The 24,036-nt window shown below is 43.7% G+C and overlaps 1 protein-coding gene across 1 annotated transcript in view; it reads left to right on the top strand.

Moving 5' to 3' along the window:
- The first annotated feature begins 66 nt into the window (after nucleotides 1-66).
- Nucleotides 67-24,036, top strand: part of PAK1 (p21 (RAC1) activated kinase 1) — a 45,723-nt gene continuing 21,753 nt past the window's right edge. The window contains exons 1-4 of the mRNA XM_084226423.1: nucleotides 67-144; nucleotides 16,250-16,460; nucleotides 21,211-21,311; nucleotides 22,767-22,914. Of these exons, the coding sequence (XP_084082549.1) occupies nucleotides 16,271-16,460; nucleotides 21,211-21,311; nucleotides 22,767-22,914 (439 nt within the window). The 5' untranslated portion in view covers nucleotides 67-144; nucleotides 16,250-16,270. The remainder of the gene's footprint in view (nucleotides 145-16,249; nucleotides 16,461-21,210; nucleotides 21,312-22,766; nucleotides 22,915-24,036) is intronic.

Raw genomic sequence — 24,036 nt, 5'->3', positions numbered from 1 at the left:
CCCAGAAAAAAAGTGTGTTTTTTTGTGGGGTTTGTTCTTACATTTAAATGGAATTTCCTGTATTTCAGTTTGTGCCCACTGACTCTTGTCCTGTTGCTGGATACCACCAAGAGGAGCCTGGTTTCATCTTTACATCTCCATCAGGTATTTATGCACATTGATATGACCCCTCTGAACTTTTTCTTCTCCAGGCTGAAGAGTCCCAGCTCCTCCAGCCTCTTCTTATATGCCAGGTGCTCCAGTCCCTTCATTGTCTTTGTGAACCTTTGCTGGACTCTCAGCAGTATGTCCACGTCTCTGTTGTACTGGAGAGGGAAGGACTTCTCCCAGCACTCCAGATTTGTCTCACCAGCCCTCAGCAGAGGGGAAGGTTCCCCTCCCTTGACCTACTGGAAGTTGTTTTTCCTAATGCAGCCCACATGCTGTTGAACTTCTTTGCTACAAACGTGGTTTGGAGGCTCATGGTCAACTTGATGTCCACCAGGAATCTCAGGCCTTTCTCTGCTTTTTCTGCTTCCTTTCTGCCTTTTGGCTCCCAGTGTGTGCTCCTGAGCAGCAGGGCATTGCATTTTCCTTTGTTGAACTGCAAAGGTTGGTGTTGGCCCATTCCTGCAGCCTGTCCACATTCCTCTGAGTTGCCTACCTGATCCATTAGCCACCATTTCCAATACTGTATCATCTTCAGACTTCCTGAAAATTTACTTTCTGCTGCCACCGTAATCTTTCCTTTATAAAGAATTCAGAGCCCTAGGTGACGTATGTAATGAATCAAATCTCTCAACAGTTCTAGAAAGTACATTGCTGTTCACTTGGGAAAGTCAGACAGAAATGAGGCAGCGTCACTAGCACTAACAGAACATTAAATGCTGCGCCTTGTAGTAAAGGACTTCATTATTATTATTTAGGACTTTCATTCCTCGAATCTCTGATACTTCATGCAATACCAGCTCTTGCCTTTTGCTAACACCATAGCAACCTGCTATAAATGTCACTCTATAATGTGGCTTGTTGGCCAAAAGCTGCACAAGGAATGCTTTCTGGGGCAGGAAATCCATGGGCTCAGTAAAAAAAGTGCTGTAGAATGAGGGAAAAATCCCGCTGGTATTTTATAGTATTGCAAAGCGATTTTTCTTTTTCTGTCCAAAACTGTGCCCTAGAGGAAATAGGGGCATCAACCAAAATTCTCTCAATGCTTTATCTATATCCCCCTCCCCCAAAACCTACATCCTAGGCACTGTCTAAACCTCTGGGCTAACAGATGGTGTTGAGAGGGGGAGGGAGGGGGACCAATTTGCATCTAAATAGCTGAAATAAGAAAGGGTCATGTCCCACAGACCAGCCCCACTCACCTGCTGTTTAAATCCCCCTGAGAAACAGGCAAACACGCTTGGTTTTTTAACGTCTGCGTCAGCTGTACTTGCTCTCTGAAACTTTCTGCCCTAAAAAAGCTGCAATCCTCTGCATCTTGCTGTATGGATTCTGTTCTGCCCCCAAAAGAAGGAACTTTTAAGGCTTTAGTTATTTGAATGGATTTGACAGCTGTGTCACTGCTGTTCAGCCCTCCTATCAGAGTGACTGTTGCTGTTGGTTAGCATAATTAACACAAGCACTAATGATACAGAAAAGGTTCAGAGCAAATATTACCTCTTCTGTCAGCTTGCTACTCTCATGGCTGCCTGATTCCACCTTCAGAGGTGCTCTTGCCATATGGTCCTGTGGACTCGTGATGCAATTTTCTGTGCTGGGTTTGTGTGTGTAGGTGGGATGGGCCCAGGCTGCAGCCCAGTGGGGATCCTGATGCTGCAGGACTGTGGCATGGCGTTGGATGGCTGTGCTTAATCCTGCAGGCGTGCAAAGCCAACTTGCTCTGGTTTCCTGACTGTGTCCTGTAAGAATTTCTCAGGTCTAAGACCTTGCTGCTTTGTAATAATGTTGTTTTGGAGTGTAAGGGTCATTTGCCCACCTCTAGTACACATTCATGGAGACTACTCTGGGTCTAGCCCCCTGTCCTGTCCTGTCAGCAAGAAGTGTGCTTTTGTCTCTTCAGGCAGAGTTTCTCAAAGTTTAAGACTGTGGGAAGCCTGTAATAAGAAAAACCTCCCCTGTTCTTCATAATCATGAACACATTCACCACCTAGGCTTAGGGTTCTGCAGACCACAAAGCCCAGGGCTCCAAGCACATTGCAGGTGCAAAAGGTGTGCCAAGGGGAGCTCAGAACTGCTGCAACATGGCTCCCTCCACACCTTTCTCCTTTGAGCCAGCGTCGCCCTGATTTTTTAAGATTTTCTAAGCCTTCTGATGTTTACATTCTTGTAGCAAACGTTCTCACACACTTTCTGTAAATAACTCATTGGTTTGCATTCTTTTATGGAGGAGGAGAAATTTGATAGACTGTTGGTTTGTCCAGTGTCATTGGAGAGGTGGCACCTTCACCCTCTAATCCACTGTCACTTTTGGAAATCTATAAATGTTGGAGTCAGAAAATAATCTTCCCCTTTTCTTCGCCTTGAGAGCAGCGGTGTGTGCGCTTCTGTTGTTTCATGTCCTGTAGTGACCAGCCAGCCCTAGCCTGAGGCTGCTCTTACTGCTCTGCCTAGGGTTAGGGTTCCACAAACCCCAAAACCATCCTGCCTTATTTCTCAGTGATATTTGGAGAGGCAAGAGGGCTTTGCAATGAAGTTTAGTCTTAGTACTAAACACCGAGATGAGCAAAACCTGGTTCCACCCATCAGTGCCTTGGACTTCCACACTCAAATTCTAAAAAGAAATAATGTGACAATAGTCCAGGTGGTTTAGGAGCTTTATTACTGTTGTCTGTTGACAAGATCTTCTCTACTTCCCAATAAGGCAGAGGCATTGAAGGGTTGAGTTTGGCAGACTTGAAGGCTCTGCCGGATGAGGAGTGGTGAAGGTCTGGGGACCCACCACTGTCTTCCGTGTGTTGATCTGGTAGAATAAAATGTCTGGGGTGGAGGATTTCTATTTCTGGAATTGCAAGACCTTGAATCTCTTCTTTATTCAGCACAAGCCTGGAGGGAATTGGTGAGGTTAACCTTTGCTAAGCTTCTGGGCCCTCCCTCCCACAAGTGTCTTGGAAGGGAAAATGGCCTCAAGAAGTGTCTTTGTTTTTTTGGTGGTTTTTTTTTTTTTCCCCCCTCATTTAATTCCCAAATATATTTCAGTACTGTGGGTAGTAGTGGTTGATGTGCATTAGGGCAACATGGATCTGGGCAACAGCCTTGTTTACATGCCTCTGGGGAATAAGTTGATTTATTTTATAATTTAATATAGATTCCAGTTAATGAAAACAAGATCCGGTGTATGAATGCTTACAGAAATAACTGGGCAATGCACAATGCCAAATTATATTATTTTAGAGCAGTCTGTGGTACTTTATAGCTTTCCACAACTGTTTTTCTTTTTAGCACTTTGTCACTTGAGGATAACTATGTTTTATAACTGGTCATATCACATGATGCATACTCACTCTCTGGGAGTAAACAAAAAAAGGGAGTTAACTTGGGTGGTGCAAGTTACATACACACATGCACACATAAATGTGTGTGTATGTGTGTGGATATACATGTTTATACATCCACACTCTCTTCTGTAGGACAGACCTCTGCCCTGCTCCTTCCACCCCCTTCCCAGTTCAGTGATGCAGCAGGTGACTGGCTCTGGCAGCTGTGCTGCTGGTCTTTGCCATGGACAAAATGCTTGTTATGCAGCAGGACCCCACAGACCACGTAAGAGCAAATCCAGAAATGAAAGATGCTATTGGAAATATTTATTTTCTCTGTTTTTTAAAAACCAAAACTGTGTAAATTGTGCAGCTGTAGCAGAGGTGCATGTTACTTTTTGACAAAGGAAGCAAAAGGGGAAAATATGAGGAATTAGGTGCCCTTTGAGGTGAGGTTTGCAGGTAGTGGGATGAAGACTGGAGAAACTGGATTTCACAGACTCCTAGAATGGTTTGTGTTGGAAGGGACCCAAATGATCATCCAGTTTCAGCCCCTTGGTGTGGGGACTGCCCTCCGCTGTGCCAGGTTGCTCCAAGCCCCATCCAACCTGGCCTTGAAGACTTCCAAGGGTGAGATATCCACAGCTTCTTGGGCAGCCTGTTTCAGTGCCTCACCACCCTCACAGGAAAGAATTTCTTCCTAGTATCTGATCTAAACCTGCCCTCTGTCTTGTGGCCACTCCCCCTTGTCCTGTAGCTCTATGCCCTGGTCCAAAGTCCCTCTCCAGCTCTGTTGTAGCCCCTTTAGGTACTGGAAGGTGCTCTGAAATCTTTGTGGAGCCTTCTCTTCTCCAGGTTGAACAATCCCAGCTCTCTTAGCCTGTCTGCATAGCAGAGGTGCTCTGGCCCTCTGAGCATCATTCTGGTCTCTTCCAGAGTTGCTCCAGCAGGTCCACATCCCTCTAACACCGAGGTCCCCAGAGCGGGATACAGCACTCCAGGTGGGGTGCCACCAGAGTGGAGCAGAAGTGGAGAATTGCCTTCTTCTACCTGCTGGTCACAGTGGCCTGAGGTGTAGGCTGCTTTTATTTTAGCAGGTTTCTTTTTGTTTCTTTTATTAAGTGGCTTACCAAGTGGCTGACTGACATTGGAACATTTATTTCTGTATCTTCCCAAGCTCTCTCACTGGAAGAGGAATTTGCTGTACAGAAAGGACCATTTTGTTAGTCTACAGTATTACTTCAGTCACTTTCTCTGTGTGGAACTAAAATACTAAAGAAGATGTGCTGGATTGGAACCATTCCTAAAGCAATTCTTGGCATAATGGGATTATTTTACTGATTTTTAATTAAAATAGAGTTCTAACTAGATTGTTTTGAGCATACATATGGCTCTGGTTTGTTGTTATTGGTCTAATTGCCTCCTAAATTAAAGATACCAATATTCTAATCCACCTTCTCCCTTGGGATACTGGCATTAAAAGAGGGTGTGGAATGCTATGTAAATGATTTACAGGCATAAAAGATAGAAAATGGTCTTTAAAGGCATTAGCCAAAACTTAGGTCTTCCCTTTACCTGCCATATCTTAACAGAGAGTCTGATGAATTGTTATTTTTTGGTATGTATTTATTTTTCTGTCCTGACAGGTCTTTTAACTGGTTAGAAATGTAGTCTGAGAAAAATGCCAATAATCTCAGCCTCTGAGGAAGAAGCAGTTAATGAATCTTCAGGGAAATACCCGGAGTCCAGATGCTCCGTGGGGAAGAAGAGGTTGGGAGCCAGTGGACTGGGGTTGGAGACAATACATCATCTCAAATCTAAGATGGAAGCTGTCTGCTGACAACACAAGATACTAAAATGACAGAATTACAGGCTTATTTGCTTAGGACTACTTTTGAGACCCCATTTTTAAAAGTGATTTGGGATTTGACTACTTCTATTTAAGATATCTCGGTTAAATTTTGTCAGAAATAAAGCATTATCTTTTTGCAGATTTTTAATTATCTTTACAAATTGAAACCCTTTGGGGAAATTTCACCTGTGTGGGATGTAAATTCAAACCATGCTGTAAGTTTAAAGAATATATATTAGGCTCAAATCCAACTTCTTATTTCAAAGCTAAAAGGGACCTTACAGAGTGGAAGGCCACAAGTTTAGATGTCTGGTTTATAACATTTTAATAGAGTAGCAGAGATTGACAGAACTTTTGTCAATGTAGAATATTTAAGCTCCTCAGAGAAAACTAGATGTACATTGAAGAGTGTTCACAGGAAAACAAGAGTTATTTCCAGCCTGAAGAGATTTTTCTTAAAAATAAAAGCAGCCAACCATGCGTATGTTGGGAGGCTGTGAATCAGCACCTGCAAATACCAGCAGTACAAGAATACCCAGGAATGCAACAAAAAGTTGGATGGGGCCCTGAGCAACTTGATCTGCTTGGAGGAATTGCTGCACATGGCAGAGGGGCTGGACTTAGTTGATTTTTAAGGGCCCTTCCAACCCAAGCCTTTTCTGTGATTCTGTGACTACTTGGGCCAAAAGAAACAACTGGAAAGAGTGGAAGAAGCAACCTCATACTTGCAAAGGAGACAGTTCACTTAAGCTGTATTGTGGATTGATTTGAAGGATCTCCTTTCCCCCACCAAATGTATTTTACTTCACTGAATCCCTCTGCAATCAGTCTAAGAGCAGGAAAGATGGAGTTAGTGCAGGCTGTGCCACAATATGAGTATGAATTGTTGGTAAAGAGGAAGGCAGCATTTGCCTTGAGGCAAGTGTAAATGGCATAAAGTGAAGGGGGAAAATTTGGTTTGAGAAGTGCATCCCCATGCATTGCTCCTGGGTGTGCTCAGGGACCAAACCTGGGATTTCTTGGGAGCTGTGCAGTAGCTGTTTCCAAAACTAACTGCCCTGTTCATATCTTGAGTTTTTTTAGCAAACAGAGCTGTTACTGAAGAGGTGAGAGGTGAAATTGTTACAGAATTTAAAGTATCCTTTTACACTGTCTTGCCTTGGATAGGAGAGAGGGAGTGTGGTCAGATAACCTGAGGTGTGTGCTGGGTTTGTATGGCCAAAACACTGAGAGAGTTTTGGGTTGTGGGTAGGTACCATATCTCTCTAACAGTCTGCTGCAAACATTCTTGGCTCTTAATTGCTGAAATTAGGGGAGGATGATCAGAAAACTCTACCTGGACTTGCAGCATGCTGTGCTCTCCTAATTCTTGTGCTGGTGGCCTTAGGAGCAAGTAGCTGTAGGACTTCAGCAAGGTGACTTAAAGCAATAGGAGGAAATACTGTGCTGAACAAAATGCCTTGACTCATACAACTTCCTAGAGCATCTGTCTTTGGTTGTTGTCTTCATTTTGGAAATCGTTTGAGTTTTATGTACCCCTTAGCAAAGGTACAACATTGTCTCCAGAGCTTCTTGTCTGCCCAGTAGTGGCCATAAAAAGATTTTTAGCATTTTAACTACACAGAGGACAAACGACAACCTGACAAAGCAGTCTTGAGATGAATAAAACATGCATACTGGCAATCCATCGTAATCCATCCATCAGTGAAATCCCAATTCTGCTGAATGTGCAGTTCATATTGTCGCTAATTGTATGATGTAGATGCTTGTCCACTGGGAATTGGATGGAAATTAGCAAGTCACTTGCTTCAGATGCTGACAGGGCTGTGAATGGGAGCTCAGTCTCCTCTGGGTAGGGTTTTATGGCTGCAGTGTTGCTGCTTCTTGAGAAAGAATGAGTTTTAAATAGGTAGCAGTGAAGAGCCATGCATCCTACTGAAAGCTGCTGAGGTCACTGTAGCAAGAACAGAGGGTAAAAAGATCTGTGCCCCAGAAAAGCTTTGCTCAAAGATGTTGAGGAAAACCTTGCCTGCCATATCTAGCCTCGCAATTAACTCCTACTCCTAATTACATAGTGCTTTAAAATGGGCCTGCCACTGTAATAAATGATGTTGTTATATTTCCTTTTGTTCAGTGGAGTAAAAATAGTTCACTTGGCTCATGGGCTTTATTTAACTGAGTGCTAATGCAGATTTGGTTGTAATATATTGCAGAAACAGCAGTTCCTTTGTGCCAGTCCTATAGAGCTTCCTTTTCTCTACTGACATACAGTAAGTATGATTGGAATCTGAGTAAATGATGTGATAAAAGGCTTGATGGTGCTTCCTAAAAACAAACTGCTGCTCATTAAATTAAACGATGATGATTCTTAATGGACTAGTTAGTGCTCTGCAGTGCATTTGGTACAAGTAAGAAAGTATAGGGATGTGAGACCTTGCCACTATGGCTCCTCCTGTATGCTCTAGAATCATAAAGCAGGTAGAATAGGGAGTTTTGCTAGATAGCATATAATTATAAACACAGAGGTGGTGTTCTTGCAGCAAAGAAGACCACTGTGACAGTTTAATTAGGGGAGAAACTGCAAACCACCTTAGGCTTTTTCATTTTGCCTTGTAAGTGAGCTGCTCATAGAGCATTTCATGTATTGCACTTGAAGGAGTAATCATTGTAAACCTGAAGCAGATTTATGTGCAGTTCTCAGATTGCTTGTCTTCACTGATATTAAATTAGCTCTTGCAGCGCTGGGTATTTGATGGTGCTTGTCTCTAAATTCAGTTTGTCTACAAAAACCTCATATTTGATGCAGAGTTTATCCTGTCTTTGGAGAACTATTCATTCTCCTCTCTTTTCCCAGCTTTGAAGAACCAAAACTTTTAACAAAGCAACATGAAACTGAACCAATCTTTGTGATTTTATTTAATTGAAATTACTGCCAGCATGAAAGTTCTGGCTAGCAATTAAGGGAATGTGACAGCTTTGCCAGTCATTACATAAATACTATGGAGCACTGGGCTTCCTGCTGTCATTAGCTGCAATGAATACAATGGAGCTATACACAGGAGCAAGAACAACTCTGATGATAAATGTTTGCATTTCCAATTAGCACTGAACTGTTGTGGCATTTTCCCCTCAGTCTAATTGAGGGTCTTGGGTGGTTTCATTCACTAACGATAATTGGGTTGTCTTCTTGCTCTTTACTTTCCCAGTAGCAAAAGAGTTGAATGAGTTTTGCTCTTAAGAACATCGGTTTCCTCCTTGCAGGTCTCTGTGTCTCGGTGTTTCTTCACCTCAGAAAAAATTCAGTTTTTACAGGTTAATGTAAACTTTCACCTATTTATGTGCTGTGGCTTTTTGCTAACCACTGCATTGCAGTGTCCTCTGTGCCTGTGGGATGTCGTTGACTTGATCTGACAGTGTTCTCATTTTCTGATATGTTTCTTACCCCCACCCCCACTGCTAAATGACAGATCTCTGGATTTAAAAAGGTGCAGTTTTTGCAAATGCTAACATGTATTTAAAGCGTGAATACATTGTACTGGGAATTATTCCACATTAGGAGATAGCAGGGCTTAATTCTGAGCCCTGTGCTCTATGTCCATCTTCCTGCATTGGAAACTTTTGAATGGAATGATGATTAATGATTCGGCTGCTCTCAGTTGCTGTTGCTGCTAATGTGTAGTTAGGACTCTGAGCCAAGTAACTTAGGCAGGATAGTGGGGGTGGGTTTAACTGTGTGCATTAATATATTCTCTTTATGCTGCATCCAGTCATTTCCTCTGGAGCAGAGATTTCCTCCAGGAAACCTGCTTATATGGGCTTTGGATATGCTTTAACACAAGAGGCCTTTATTTTTCCCACCCTGCTTAGCAAGCTCCGACTGCAGCGACTACTTTGACTTGTGTGCTTGAAGCCCTGCCCTCCTGTGAGCAAAAGCGGAACCAGAGCCAAGGCTGCTCTGTGCTGAGCTGGAAAAGGGAGCCTGTCCTGACATCTGCAGCAGCCAACTTGCTTGTTCAGGCATGTAGGGGGAGGGGAGGCAGCACTTCTGGAGATGAGGAAATAAGGAGGATGATTTGTGGGCTGAGAACTTTTAAAAACGGTACTCTTGGTTCTTTCTGTTGCAGCTTGGATTTTATGTTTTTTTTCCTTCTTGAGTAAGGATGCAATTTATTTCTCTTGGGCTGTTTAAAAGTGCTGTTAGGAGTGGCTAAATGCTTGGTCAACATGAGGAGGCTGCTGCCCAGTGATGGGATCAGGCAGAGCTGATCTCTGCAGTTCTCCAAGTTTGAGTACTGGAGCTCAATTAAGGGGAGTTCATCACATGTTCCAGGTACTCGGGCATAGCTGGCATTGATTGTGAAGTGGTTATTGTTTGACACAGCCATTTATTTGTGCAACAGCTGAAGCCAAGTCTAAACACGGCAATTTAAGCTGGCATTGCCTCTCTGTGGTTTTGGATTCAAGCCTAATGTGGTGAAAAGGGCTTGACCTGCCTCAGTGCTTCTCAAACCCTCAGTGTGCCTGGGTTACTGTCACAGTGGTCATGCTTGGGCCCACACTGTGGAAGCTGGTGAACATTTGGCCTTGATTCTTTCTAACAAAACAGAAAGAAGCTTCCTTAACTTGAATGAAAGGAGAGCTCTGTTGCTAGGAATCGAGTGGTTATAATTAGTCTGTTCTTCTTTAGAAGCGTATCTGTGCAGTAGGATGGATTAGCATGGATATCTGCCCAGGGAGAGATTTTACAGCTCTCCTGCCCACTACAGGGATGTCCACGTCCTCCTGCAAAATGTGGGCTGGGGAATCCCACCTTGCGTTTAGCCCAAACTGCTGGGGCTGAATGAAAGGCTTTTTTTAAAGGACTGTCTGGACTTTTGGCTTTTAAAATTCCAAGCCATGGGACTGTCCAGCTTTTCCTGTTGAGTTGTAAGTGGTCAGTCATCCTTTATGTCTGGCACTATGGAAATAATGCTGGCAGTGGAGCAAGACTGCAACTGGTAGTTGGCCATCTGCCATGAGTGTCTCCCTTCCCCCTCCTCACACCCACCCACCCACCCATCCACCCGTGCTGTAGCAGTGGATGCATTCTCTTCTACGTGTATACTGATGTTGAGAGATTAGTCTTTCATTTAGTTTAGCAATTTCATCTGCATCTTTAGGTGTTGGCAGCACCCTCAGGGGTCTGACAGGTAAGTTCTAAAAAGACACCAGCAAACATTGCTGTTTTGTAATTATTTATTGGAACTTTATGTAAACCCGTTGTTTAGTCTTTTGGGGTTTTTGTGTTGTTTGTTTGTTGTTATTTTTGTTTTGTGTTTGTTGTAGTTTACATGTAAATGCAGGGTCTGGGCTGGTGCTTTGCTGGTCCTTGGCTTTTTTGGTTTAATTGGCACGTTTACACAGTGCTCAGATGTGCAGTAACTGGTTGGGGAGACAGCTCCATGCTAAGGTTTCTGAGGGTTTTTTTTAATCACCTCTAAATGCGGCGATCAGTCTTTCCTCCCTCAGAGTATGTGTGTTGCAGCTGCCTTTTTTTGTGAAAGCATGTGTTCCAGGTCCCATCTGCTGTTGGGTGGAGGAAGAAGACACCTCTTGCCTCTTTTTCAGGTGGAAGGCGTGGGGTGTCCTTCCTTCAGCGTGAGACTGGTGTTTGAGACTTAGTCCCACGTAAAGTAATAAAAAACGAATGACTGTCTTTTCATCCTGTGTGGAAACCCAGCTGGTAAACTCTGATGTTACTTTTTCTGCTGGGATTTGCATGGAAGCGTGACACACAGGGAGGGAATCTGCTGCTTGCAGTGTGTTTGAACAGAGCAGGGCACAGCCTGTGCTCTTTCTCACCAGGGCAGTGTGAGGGGGAAGGAGGGGATTTTAACTGTGTGTGCTCACAAGCAATTTCTAGCCATGGGGTGGAAGGATGCAGGGATATTGGTGCAGGGGTAAAACACTTGTTCTATAAGGATCAACTCAATTAAAGGTTAAGACTCTCTTTTTTTTTTTTTTTTTTTTTTTCCCAAGACACCCTTTCCTCACCCTGCCAGCAACAGAATACTAGTGTCTTGGAAAAATGGGAGATTTCCTCCTGGTAGTAGGCAGAGAGGAAAGAGCAGTTGCTGAGCATCTTCCTCCTCCCTGTCTTGTTTAATATAGTTTATTCTTCTGTAAGTTGTAGTGAGTAACTTAAAGCTACTCTCTTGCCAGACTGCATGAATTGTAGATGTCTCTCTTATGAGTTTTCATGTTGACTCCTGCAATTAGTATGCATTGGAGGTAGTTATCTGTATGGCATCTACTGTAGCGTAGGTTTCAGCCTTTCTGACTTTTTAATTGCTTTCTGTTTTAGCAATCAGTCATCTCTGTCTTGCTAAAGAATGCAAAGAGAACACAAGCAGCTTGATAGAAACCTAGAGTTCAGCATGGAGCAGCAGGTTGGAAATGATGTGCTTAAGTTAAGTGGAAGGAAAAATGACATACATAGAGGGTCTTTGTTCTCTCCTTTTTTCTGCTTGTGTGTGTGCTACAGTAGGGTCAGAATGTCCCACCTACTTTTGGGAGGTGAAGGTCTCAGGAGGCTGTGCCTGTACTACAGTTTATGCCTGTGGTTTGGACATAAACTTCATGATTTCCAAGGCATGTAGATGTGGCACTTGAGAGTGGCATTTAGTGGTTAACACCACGGTGCTGAGTTACTGCTGGGGCTTGATGATCTTAGAGTCTTTTTCAACCTTAATGATTCTGTGATTGTCTTTTGTGTTATATCTCCTTAACAAAGATCAGCAGACCTGCATGGATCTTTGAATCTGTCAATGTACTCTGAACTCTTGGATGCCACTCTTGGCACCTGTGGGTGCTGTCTGCTGTTCAGTACTTCTGCTTGTTCTGTCTGTCTTTTTCCTGTCTGCATAAGTGTTTTGTAGGTGTAAAAGGAGAGTTTGGCAGGTTTGCTGTTGGACTCTGTTGAGTCTGGGGCAATGATATGTAGCTAATGGGCTGCAAAAGTTGATGGGAAGGGATGGGGTTGCATTGAAGGCAACCATAACCTGTCTACAGCAGTCACAGATTGCAGTATGTAATAAAACTTTTCATGATCACTGTGTGCTGAAACAACTAAAACTTTCAGTACTCAAACGTCTGCAGAAACAATAGTCCTACATTACAACTATGCCTTCCTAGTGGTGTCTATGGAGTTTGGTTTGAGTGCTGGTATTTTAATATATATAGTAGTGGAGAATAATTGTGTCTGCAGCTAAAATGTATTCCCTCATCTTTCTCTGGTTGAAAAGTTCATGTGCTGTTTCATTGCTTCCACTGTTCACCTAATCACGCCGTGGAAACCTAAGATGGATTTCTCCAGGCAGAGTCGTGCTGGTGTGAAGAAGGAAATAACTCAGAGCAGCGATGCTTTGCATTCCTGTTGGGATGGATTGTGCCGAGCTGAGTGACTCATTCCAGTGGCCCAGCGCTGATGTTTTGCCGGCTGGGGAAGCGATTGCCTGGTGCTCTGAATTCGGGCAGTGCCTACACGAGGGGGTTTGTTTAAAGCCTGCTTATATGTGAATTGGCAGGAGATTATTTTAGGAAGAAGAGAATTCGCACAGCCGGCCGGGCTGCAGTGAGGTAGACGGCTACCTCTGTAACCACTTGGCCTGGCTCTGGGCTCTCAGCTCTGCCCTGGGTGCATAATTCTGTCAGGAGAGGGTTTCATCTGCCTTCTTTGAAACCAGTAGAAGTTGAAAGTATAATGATGTTGCATTTGACCTCTGTATTGCAGTGGGAGGATTCATTTAAGCAGGTTTTTGGTTTTCCCTTTAAATATATAGTGGCACAAGGCTTTTGGGAACCCTCCAGTGCAGCTATTACAGGGGGTAACTTCCGTGGAATCAGTCTCTTAGTTTTGTGGATTAAGGGATTTCTCTTACCCCCCCATCTCCAAACAGCTCATGTAACTCCAGACATAAGACTTTGATGAAGACAAAGGTCTGTGAACTTGAGTGACGGAGGGAAAATGAGAGGTAGTACTATAGGCTTTGCCTACAGCAAAGGTGCAGTTATCAAATAGGTGTGAAACAATATTGCTTGTAAAACTATGTAACTTCTCAGCAGTTACTTGCTCTTTCAGGGAATAATGTAAGATAAACAAGAGCTTGTACTGCCAGTTTCTATCCCTGCGGTAAAACAGTAATTCACTTGTGCGCTATCCTTTCTGACTGAGGGATTTTGAAAAACTTTCTTATATTGAAGAAACTGAGAGCAGATGTCTCTGGGGTTTTGCAGTGGTGGAACTGAGAGGGAGGATGCTTGACATCCAGAGATTTTTCTTACACTCTTTTTTTTGAGGTTTTTCCTTATGTTCTTTTTCTTTCTCCCAGCACTAGACCAGCCTCTGCCTGTAATCTGGGGCTTTTTTTATTCTTCTTCTCACTTCTCTTTCTCCAGCCTGGGGCCACATACTGCTCTATTTTGATCTGATGTTGCATCCATCCCCCAATTAAGTAAACCTTACTCTTTCTCCTGCTTAGTTTTGTGCCTCTGACAGCAGGTATACTGACCTCTCTGCTCAGTAGGAGAGGGACCCAGAAGTGAGTCAGTCTCCATCCCAGCCATGCCTGTAGCTCCAGGAAGTCTGGCTGATGGGGGAATCTTTGGATGCACCTTTATTCAAACCCCTGTGGGGGTAAATCAGGGTGTTAGAGCAGCAAATGTGGTGCCACTCCTGGGGAGGTCTGGTTTTGGCAGGCACAGGGCTGCTCACATTCCTTTTCCTTCTGCTTCCCCGTTTGCAGTGTATTCCTAGCATCTTCCTGGCAATTTGCTTTTTTGTAGTTAAGTAAGATCAAAGCAGAGAATGCATCTCTTATGGCACATTGCTGCTTATGTTGTTTCAAATGGTTTAGTTGTGCCAGTTCAGTTCCAGCCACTGACACTGTGATGTGCAAAGCCCATCAGGAAGGCCTCAGTATCTTCATGTTTCACAAGATACATGTGCAGCAGTGGCTGCCAAAATTATCAGTTGGGTTTTAGCTTAGACTTTTTTCCACTGCTTAGGCAGGGAGAGTATTCATTTGCACCAGCCACTTCATGGCTGGCACTCCAGCTGTCACTTAGTTCTGTTCTGTTTTATACCCAAGAATGGCATGAGGCTGAAGCTTGAGTGGTGGGACATGCACAGGGCACATGTGAGGACGCGCCCAGACAAGTGCACAGATAATTTCCCCCCACCCCTCCCAAATGCCAGAGCTGTCCCACCATTAAAATCAATCCCCAAATGCTAGTCTGTCATTTAATATTCCTTTGCATAGCTGTATTGGAAGGAGAATGGGGCTAGGGTCAGACCTTTTACAAAGTTCCCTGTGTGAGAAGACTTGCCCAAAGCCTTACAGCCTGTACTACACTGCCAACCCTCCCATTTAAGAGCAGCTGTGAAGAAACTGGGAATCAATCAAGTGGAAGCAAAGGTGGAGCTGCAGGCCAGCCATGGCTTGGCAGGCGACAGGGAAACTCTGCTCTTGGCAAAATCTGGCACATTGCTGCTGAGTGACTTCTGTGGGCAGTGTTTGCCTGTCTTAGTTCCCCACAGCAGTGTGCTCTGGGTCCAAAGCTTGCCAGTTACACTGAGGATCAGCAGCTTGGCTGAAGAAGACTTTGAAGGCTGGCAGGGTATTGTGTGGCCATAGGACTGTGGTGTGGTGGTGACATCTGTTCAGTGTCACACTGAGTCCAGCCTATGGAAAGCGGCTCCCTGGCACTCAGCAGTGATCTCAGCTTTGTAACTAAACTTCTTATTTGCAGAGTGCAAGCAGGTTCTGACTTTCTGCCACTCTGTAATTCTCCCTGAGTGAAACAACTTCCCTTACTGCCTGTGAAAGCGGTAAAGCTGCTGAATTGCTTTTTCCACCCAAAGTTGTTCCCACTTTGGTCTTTATTCAGCAGTTAACTCCCAACTTACTTTTGAAAGAAAACATAGTGCAGATGAATTCTAGTTTCCAGAAGGATCTTGCAGCAGCCGGGCTGTGCCCGGAGTAATGCTGATCTCATTTGGGTGGAACAAGTTAGTTGTTGCAGAATAATCTATTACCCTGTTCCCAAGCTTCCGTCTTGAAATCTGCACAGCAGGGATTATTTACTTATGGATTTGAGTGTGTGTTGGGGATCTGGTTTCGTTTGACCCTCCCAACAGAACAAAATGCAATCAACTTCCTGGCAGTTGGAGTTGCTCCTGGAGTGTGCAGTTACTGCAGAAAGGCCGGGGCTGGCTTGGCACAATCGAGGGCTGTGGCAGTGCATCTGAGGGGGTACAGCTCAGGGCTTTGCAGCCACCTCTGCCTCTGAACCTGCTCAGCAGATTTTTAGCAAAGGAGCCTGAGCAGCTGCATCAAAACTCCGAGTACAAACTTCAGTCTCTGTGTTGTGCTGTGCTGGAGACTGATGCAAACCTTTTGACGTAGTTTTTAGGAGAACTAGCATGGATCTGAGAGGTATTACAAACTCAGCAACTTGTTGGCTCCTCTCAGGTATCCTTACTCTTCACTACGTCATATTTACCTTCTCACCCTGACTTCTGCCCCATGGTTTGCTTGAGAATTTGTTGTATCCTGAAACAGGCTTTTCTCAGTGATCAATAATGCAAATGCTCACAGTCTTATTAACAGAAAAAGAAAAGGGATCTTGAGTAGAATTTGTTGTGCTGACATAAATTTTTATGCTGGGTTTCTGTTGCTATCATTTTCCTTGGAAGAGTTCAAAAGCCTGTGGATGTTTGAACTCTTGGGCATATGGTTAACAGTGTACACAGCAGTGCTGGGTTAAAGGCTGGGCTGAGGTTGCAGGTCCATCTGCAAATACCTGCCTGTGATTTACTTGGTAGTGCGTGGTTCTAGTCCACAATAAATTAATAAATAATTATGGCTTCTAACCTGTTTTCTTTTCCAATTCCCAGTAACGGCCTCCCCAGCTGAAGATGTCTAACAATGGTGTTGAAACAGAAGACAAACCACCTGCTCCTCCAATGAGAAATACCAGCACCATGATTGGTTCGGGAAGCAAAGATCCCGGGACTTTAAACCATGGCTCAAAACCTCTGCCTCCCAATCCAGAAGAAAAGAAGAGGAAGGATCGGTTTTACCGATCTATTTTGCCAGGAGATAAAAGTACAGTATTTAATCTCTTCTAATAAACTTTCTGCCTTGGTTGTTTCAGGGTACATAAGGTACAGTCTGTAGATATGTTGTTTTAAATGATTAATCCTGTAGCATTTAATCCATCCCAATTTTCATGGGATCATGGAATACTAGAATTATTTGGGTTGGAGGGGACATTAAGGATCATCTTGTTCCAACTTACTTGTCATAGGCAGGGATAACTTCCACCAGACCAGGCTCCTCAGAGCCTCATCCAGGCTGGCCTTGAACATTTCCAAGGGGAGCCTGTGCCTGTGCCTCACCACTCTCACAGTGAGGAATTTCTTCCTGATATCAAATTTAAACCTGCCCTTTCTTGTTTTTAATTCATTCACTCTTGTCTTATCACTCCGTGCCCTTGTCAAAATCCCTTTGCAGCTCCAGGTCTCTTTTAGGCCCCTTTCTTGTAGTTTTTTTTTTTTTTTTTAATTTATTTTGCCTTTGCCATAAATTATGAGAACAGTGTCCCTGAAAACCTGGACTAGCTCTGGGACTAGCTCTGTTACTTCCCAGCCTGACTTGTCCATAATGGTCTTGAAAATCATAAGGTTTTGTGCCAATTACAAGCTGGCCAATAAAGCTGGCATTGGCAATTGGTGGAGAGCAGAGGGAGGTCTTTTGCTTGTTTTGTTGTTTTAAACAGCAAATAATTTGAGTTATACAAGGCTAACATGCAATCTCCTCCTAGACCTGTCATGTTTTGCCTCATGGCCATTTACTCTGTTCTAATGTCTGGGTCAGGCATTGTCTACTTGCTTTTAAGAACATTCTGTCACTGAAAATTCTTGCATATTTCTTGTGAACTGAAGGAGTTTTTAATGTTCAAGGGACTGTAACAGATGGAAAAAGAGATAGGAGCTGTGAACTGTACATGAAATTCTAATTTTTAGGATGAGGATATTTTAAAAAAACCTCTCTCCTATGAATCTTTTGAAGTGATGCAAAAAACCCCAAACTTCATCCCCTAATATGTGCTGATTTCTTTTTATATCTGACCTATTTTTTTGGAGTTCCTCTTCATAATACATCAGCTTTTTCTGTGTTGCAATGGTTTCTAAGCACTGGGTAACTGAACTCAAGACTAAATACCTTCAACTCCCTGGCCTTCAGGAGGGAGGCTGCCTTCTAATTTTTATTAGTGAAAAGACTAATTGAAATGATAGCTTCACTAATTTAAATAAGCAAGGTGGTGGATCATTTTCTACTAATTGAATGTGGCATTCATTATTATTATCCTTATCTGATACTTTTGGCAACTTTGGATTGTTTTACAAATGTGGGGTTTTGAGCCTGCAGTCCAGAAACCCGTGAACTCAATGTTAAAAGTCTGCTGGGTCTGGGTTAGAACTTGCCATTATGATTATGAATCCTAAAAAAGCTGCAGGACTTTTGTGTTGACTTACTTAAGAGAGAGGAGTTTTTAAATCTCCAGGATGAACTGTTCCAGAGATCAAAGAAACCACCTGAAACTTTTAAAGGAGTAAAAGAAGTAGAACCTGAAATGCTAGTTTGAGTTGGATTATGAAGAACTATGAACAAGGAGAAAAATTCAGGTTTGGGGAAAATCAGCAGACAGACTGCAACTGATCCAAAGCTGCCCATGTTTTACTGAAGATTGGCCAACATGGCAGATGCTTCAAGACATGAGAGATTTTTGTTTAGCCAAGCCCAGCAGAGCCTTCTGTTGCAATACACCTGCCCAAACGAGAATGGTTGCTTCTGTCCTTTAATTCCTGTTGAGCAAAAAATTCCTTTAACACTGTCACCTTCACTTCAAATTGGTTGATTTCCATCTTATGAAAGCTTCTTCTAGTCTCATGATGACAGCTAAATTCCTAGTGTGTCATGCTGCTTAAATGTAGGGAAATTCTTCAGTGTTTACAAGATTTCTCTTTGGTTTGTGCCTGAAATAATTTGGGTATTATTTTTTTGTTTTTATTTTTTTTAAAAGGGAAGTTGTTTTCCATTCTGTTAGAGGAAAGTAATTTTGAGCAAATGTGTGCCACCCTGTACATGAGCAGAAGTGTTGTGTAAAGGACACGTGGGGCATAAATCCAGGGCCTCGTGCATTGAACTATACTCCTTGCTAGGCAGCTCTGAAGATGTCATGCTCTGCCTGCATAATTTAGGATGTAATTTGTAGTCCTCATTTCCTCTGTCCAAGCCTAAACCACAAATCTGGCATTTAAAAAACCTGTTGGCTTAATACTGGGTGAGTCCTGCCCAGTAGGATGCAGGGCTTGTGTGACTTGTTGCTCTCAGCAGGACTTGTGAATACTTTGAATTTTCCTGGGCTGAGGGGACTTGTGCCTAACTGTGGGTGTCAGTCTGGCTTGAATGGGGCACATTTATCTTTGAACTTTGCTGAGCTCAGGTGCAGCTTCGAAGAGAGGCAAGGTTTTACCCACAAGGTGACAGTGTGCAGCAAACAGGAGCCCTTTCCTTGGTGACTGGGAGCACTTTACTCCATGTTAGCAGTGGTGCAGACCTTTCTCATCTCAGCATGCTTCAGGATGGCCTCACTGCATGGTCAGACATCATGCTTCACAGTTGCAGCTCAAGTTGCCAGAACATTGTAAGGAAAATTTATGGGAGGCTCTTGAAACAGCATTGAACATGGAATGAGAAGGTGATGAGTTGTTTGTGAGAATAAAGCCTTTGCTGGTGGTAGGTAGGTCATCTTAAATATATGATATTATTTCTCTTTTGTATTTTTTTAAAATTAAGATTCTTCGAGTCTTTTTAGCTCATTGCAAAGATAATGCAATCACTTTGAAGGGACTTTAGTGTTTAGCTAGACTGGGAGCGCCTTTCTCTTTAGTTCTTTTTCCCTTATACCACCTGGTTACAAAGGCAATTGTATTATTAATGGTTTAATAATGTTTAGGCTTCTAGATCTGTCAGATCTGCTGGAATGTAGCACTAAGACTTCCAGATAACAACGAAATGGCCTTAAGCTTTGCTTAGGAATGTGTTCAGCTCTGTGGTGGCCGCCGTCCTGGCCCACGTGTGGGTGCTCACTGTCCATGCGGAGCTCTTGCACAGCGGTGCTGGCAGAGGTGTCCTCTTCTTCCTCACCTCAGCAACGGGCTTCTAGGCTGAGCTGGCACCTCGGTCTTTGGCTTGGAAGAGTGCACTGATCCTTGGGCAGACCTATGGAGTTTGGTGGCTCTGATGGCGCTCCCTGAACCTCTTTCCTCCCTCTTTCCCTCCGTGGCTAGTGCGTGCGGCAGCCTCTGCGCTGCAGATGCTCACCATCTGCTAACCAGCAGCTGCTCCCGTCTCATCCTTGCTCCCTGCTCAGGGATGACTCCTCCAGCGTTGCTCTTTTCCCCTTGGCAACTCTGTCACTCCTCTGTGACTCAGCTTCCCTCATTCCCTTTGTTTTAAAGAGGGATTGAAAACAATCTGTTCCATCTTCGTGTCCCAAATGGAGCATCTGATCCTTTTCTTTCTCCAAAATTACTCGGTACGACTGTAGCTCTGTAATGATACAGAGAACAGTGCCAGAGCTGGCACTGAAGGAAATGGGATTCAGCCCTTTGGAGCCAGCCCTGAGCCTCTCTACACAACCAACCACAGCAGTGTCTTAAAGAATTGCTACACTGAGTGTTAGCCTTGCAGGCTTCTCAAATACCTGGGGTTTGGCCTTCATGTTGCCAAAAGGGCACTGGGGAATGTCAGCCACAAAGCAAATTCTGTTTGGCTTTGGATAAAAAAGGGGAGCAGCTGGGAAATGTGAGTGGTTTGCTCACCTTCTCCTGGCTCTGCTGATTTTATAACTGCAAGCAGTAGCAAAGCCAACTAGAATGTGGTTCTTCCTTTAACTAATCTCAATTTCTTGAATACAATAAATGCTAAAAGGAAGGTGGAGGCTTTAATGCATAATGAATATGGATGAACTTAATCCAATGCATAATGATAATCTTGTTTGAAGCCCTCTGTTTAAAATTTGCAGGGTGCATCTGCTTTGATGTATTTCCTTCCCTGTTTCTTGGTGACTTCTGTTCCTCACCTGCCAGATTCTGGTATCTTGCTCATGTCTTCAAAGCTGGTTATTAAAACCATCTTCAGTTCACTTTGTGAGCAAAAAAAAAAAAAAAAAAGAAGTGCTTTTTCTCATAAGATTTTATAGCAGAATCCCACATTATATTTAGGTTTCATCACAAAATTTTGAGGAAATAGGATGAAGGAAGCAATTTCTAAGCAGTATTTGTAGTTAATTTTGTCCCTGGGTTTTGTGTGAGAGGCAAGTGTATATTTAAAAGCACATGATATTGCTTCTTTTTTTTTTTTAAGTTGCTTAAAACAACAAATAAAAATATGTGTTCAAAACTGACTGGCTTCCACTTACTGCCACTGTAGAGCTTTTGACTCTGACCTGTGTAAGTTTGAGTGAATATTTTAGGTAAATAGCTCTCATGCTGTTGAGTCTAGAGATACTAGTTGATACTTTACATACTGAAAATATCAGTTTCCTTCTTTTATGTTTGTCCTGTGTTACAGGACTTTTATTTCTGTTGTCCACTCACTGTGGCTGCTCTTAAGTGTGGAAAGAAAGTTTTTAAACTTGCTGTCTGTCTGCTTCAGATCAAAATCCTATGACTAGCAAAAATGGGAGGGGGGTGATTGTGTAGGTGAATTAGAAGCTATGGGGAGATTTTAATTCCTGATGCATGTATGGATTTTTTTAAATTGTTGTTGTTTTTGTCTCTTGCAGCCAATAAGAAGAAAGAGAAAGAGCGGCCAGAGATCTCCCTCCCCTCAGACTTTGAACACACGATTCATGTGGGCTTTGATGCAGTCACGGGAGAATTCACAGTGAGTGAAGCTGGAGGAAAAGAGAGCTGTGTGGTTTAGCTTATTGCTAGGAGGAGCCAGGGCCCATTAATCTTTTATATATTAAGGCTGGAAGGGCTATTACCATCATGTAGTTTGATCTCATTTGAAACACATCTGTAGAGGTTGCCCGCTAATTCATGCTGAGAGACTGTCAAACTTGGCACATCCCAGGAGCTCAGGCTGCCAGCAAACTTTTCCTTTCCTGGTTTTTTGGCTGCTGTGGTCAGCCAAACGTAGTATATCTCTCTTCCCCTCCCTTCTCTTCCCCTCCCTTCCCCCTCTAGAGCTGAAAGAAGTCTATAGCACAGTCTGTGTCCCCCAAGTGGGAGTCTGAGAGTTTTCCTTTGGGAGGCACACAGCTGTGTACAACTACTTAGGGCAGAACATGTATGTGCTGCCCTAAGGCTAAATGTCAGATGCTTTTATGTGTGCTGGGTTTTTTTTTTGTTTGTTGACATGCAAAATACTGTAAAGACAGAGTTGTATTTCATCATCATCATCGTATTTTCACTGTTATTTTGGTTACGAGATAGTATTTCCTAGCAGCAGAAGTTGTTTGTGAACAAGGTGTTTCTACCTGTCTGTAAAATGCTGCTTTTTCAGGGACTTTGTTCCCCTACCCTGAGTCATGTGCACGTGTGTGTTTTTCATGGCAGCCTCTAGACTTGCCAGGTTACCCCCCCAGTGCTAGTGGGGCATTCCCTGAGGGGTGTATCCAGCCTTCCTTTTGAACTGGGAGGATAACTTCATTGCTCATGGACCCCAGTCTCTGCCACTTTGGCCATACAAACTGTTACCCCTGCTGGTGAGGAAAGGCACAAGTCTGGCTGTTTCCCAGGTGTGTTTATTTTCTGGCTGAAATGATGTCCCTATAATGAAATTCTGAACTTCAGATGTGAAGTTAACACCTCTGCTTTCCCAGCTCTGGTTATAGAAGGCACCACACTGCTGTTACCAAAGAGCTCTAGTGCTACCAGAAGACCCAAATGAGTGTTGCATGTCCATTGGGCTGGAGGCTATGCAGTGTGTGTTACTTCTGTAGTCTTTCTTGGGTATATATAAGTATGTGAATACCTGTGCATAAAGGATTTTGTGGTTTGTTTTGGTTTTTTCTTGAGGCTTTTCCCAAAGTGCAGCAATTGGTTCTTCTCATTTCTGGGTTTTGAAGTTTGGTCTGCAAAGGAGCTGGGATTCACCCAGAGACCCAAGAGCAGAGTGACATTTACATGCCCAAGTGTGAACTGTAATGCAGGCAGTGGCTGGGGAAGCACACATTCACCACCTCTTTCTTTCCTCTCTTCTTCTGTTTCCTTTTCTCCCTTTTTCCCTCACAATACTGTGTAACTCCAGAAGCTGGGGCAGAACTGTGGCAGTGGGCTTATGTTTTGTGCACATTAGACCAGCTGTGTGTTACCAAGGTGCCTCTTCCCACAGGGAATGCCAGAGCAATGGGCACGTCTGCTGCAGACTTCCAACATCACCAAGTCAGAGCAGAAGAAGAACCCCCAGGCAGTGCTGGATGTGCTGGAGTTTTACAACTCCAAGAAGATTTCCAACAGCCAGAAGTACATGAGTTTCACAGGTATGTGGTGATGGTCTCATGTGGCTGCTTTTTCCAACTCTCCATGGTCAGGGCACGTGGGGCATCTTTTGTTTAATCAACAAGTAGGTCTCTCTTTTCAAGGAAAATCTGAATGAGATTCTCTGGCTGCTCAAGCACCCTTCTTCCTTTAAAATGCTCTTCTGTTAATCTGGATGCCCAGCATAGCTGCAAAAGAGGAGGTCAGTCTACTGGCTGAGCCTCCCACACACACACTGTTTCTGATGCTCACAGCCAGCATCTGGAAGGCAGAGCCCAGACTGCTGGGGCTGGGTTTCCCCTGATGAAAGTTCCTGGAGAAAACAGGCAGCTAAATTTTGCACCAGTTCCAGTTTGCAGGGTGGGTGTGGATGTTGCTTTTTCTGTACTTGGTGTGAGAGTCTCTCTGCTCCCATGTGCCATGGTGCAGGAATGGGCCTGAGCTGCCGGGGTGCTTGAAAACTGCTGGCTGGGTTCCTCTAAAAGTCGAAGCTGCCAAGGTTTTGTGCCTCTTTCTGTGGGTTATCTGCCCTCTGAAGGACATCTGCAACCACCACTCCTTTTCCTTTCAACTGCAACTCCTTCCCTTTCTAAATATTACCCCTAGTTTGGATCTTTTAGGGGGATAGAACCGTGTCACCAGATCTGGTACTAATTAGGAAGGCTCCAAGCAGGGATAAAAGCACAAACATTCCCCATATGTGCCTGGATAGTCAAATGAGAAGCCCATCAGTTGACTTGTGGGGTCCTCTCTGCTATTCCAGGAAGTTTAGGTGGCTGACACTGAACATTTTGCAGTCAGGAGTCAACTTCAGTGCCTCTGCTGGGGACTTAATCCATTGATAATACTGTGTGTACATGGATGGAGGACAATATTCATTTAGGTTTTGCTCTGGGCAATTCCACCCTCCTGTTGCAGGGATTTGTGGCTCCTGCATTTGTCTGCATTTATTTACCCTCTGTTCCTATATCTTCCAGGGTTCAGCTGGTTCTGGGAAGCTGGAGTTAGGGAGCTAAGCTTGGGAGCAGCCTTTTTTCCTGCCTTTTCTAAAGAGAGCTTGTTCCTTGCTCCTCTCCCCACTTTTGCTGCATTTATAACTCATTTATAATGGTATTTTTATCTGT

This window comes from Fringilla coelebs (genome assembly GCF_963513975.1).
Source record: "Fringilla coelebs genome assembly, chromosome: 2".
Lineage (NCBI taxonomy): Eukaryota > Metazoa > Chordata > Aves > Passeriformes > Fringillidae > Fringilla > Fringilla coelebs.
This window is presented reverse-complemented; position numbering and strand designations above follow the sequence as displayed.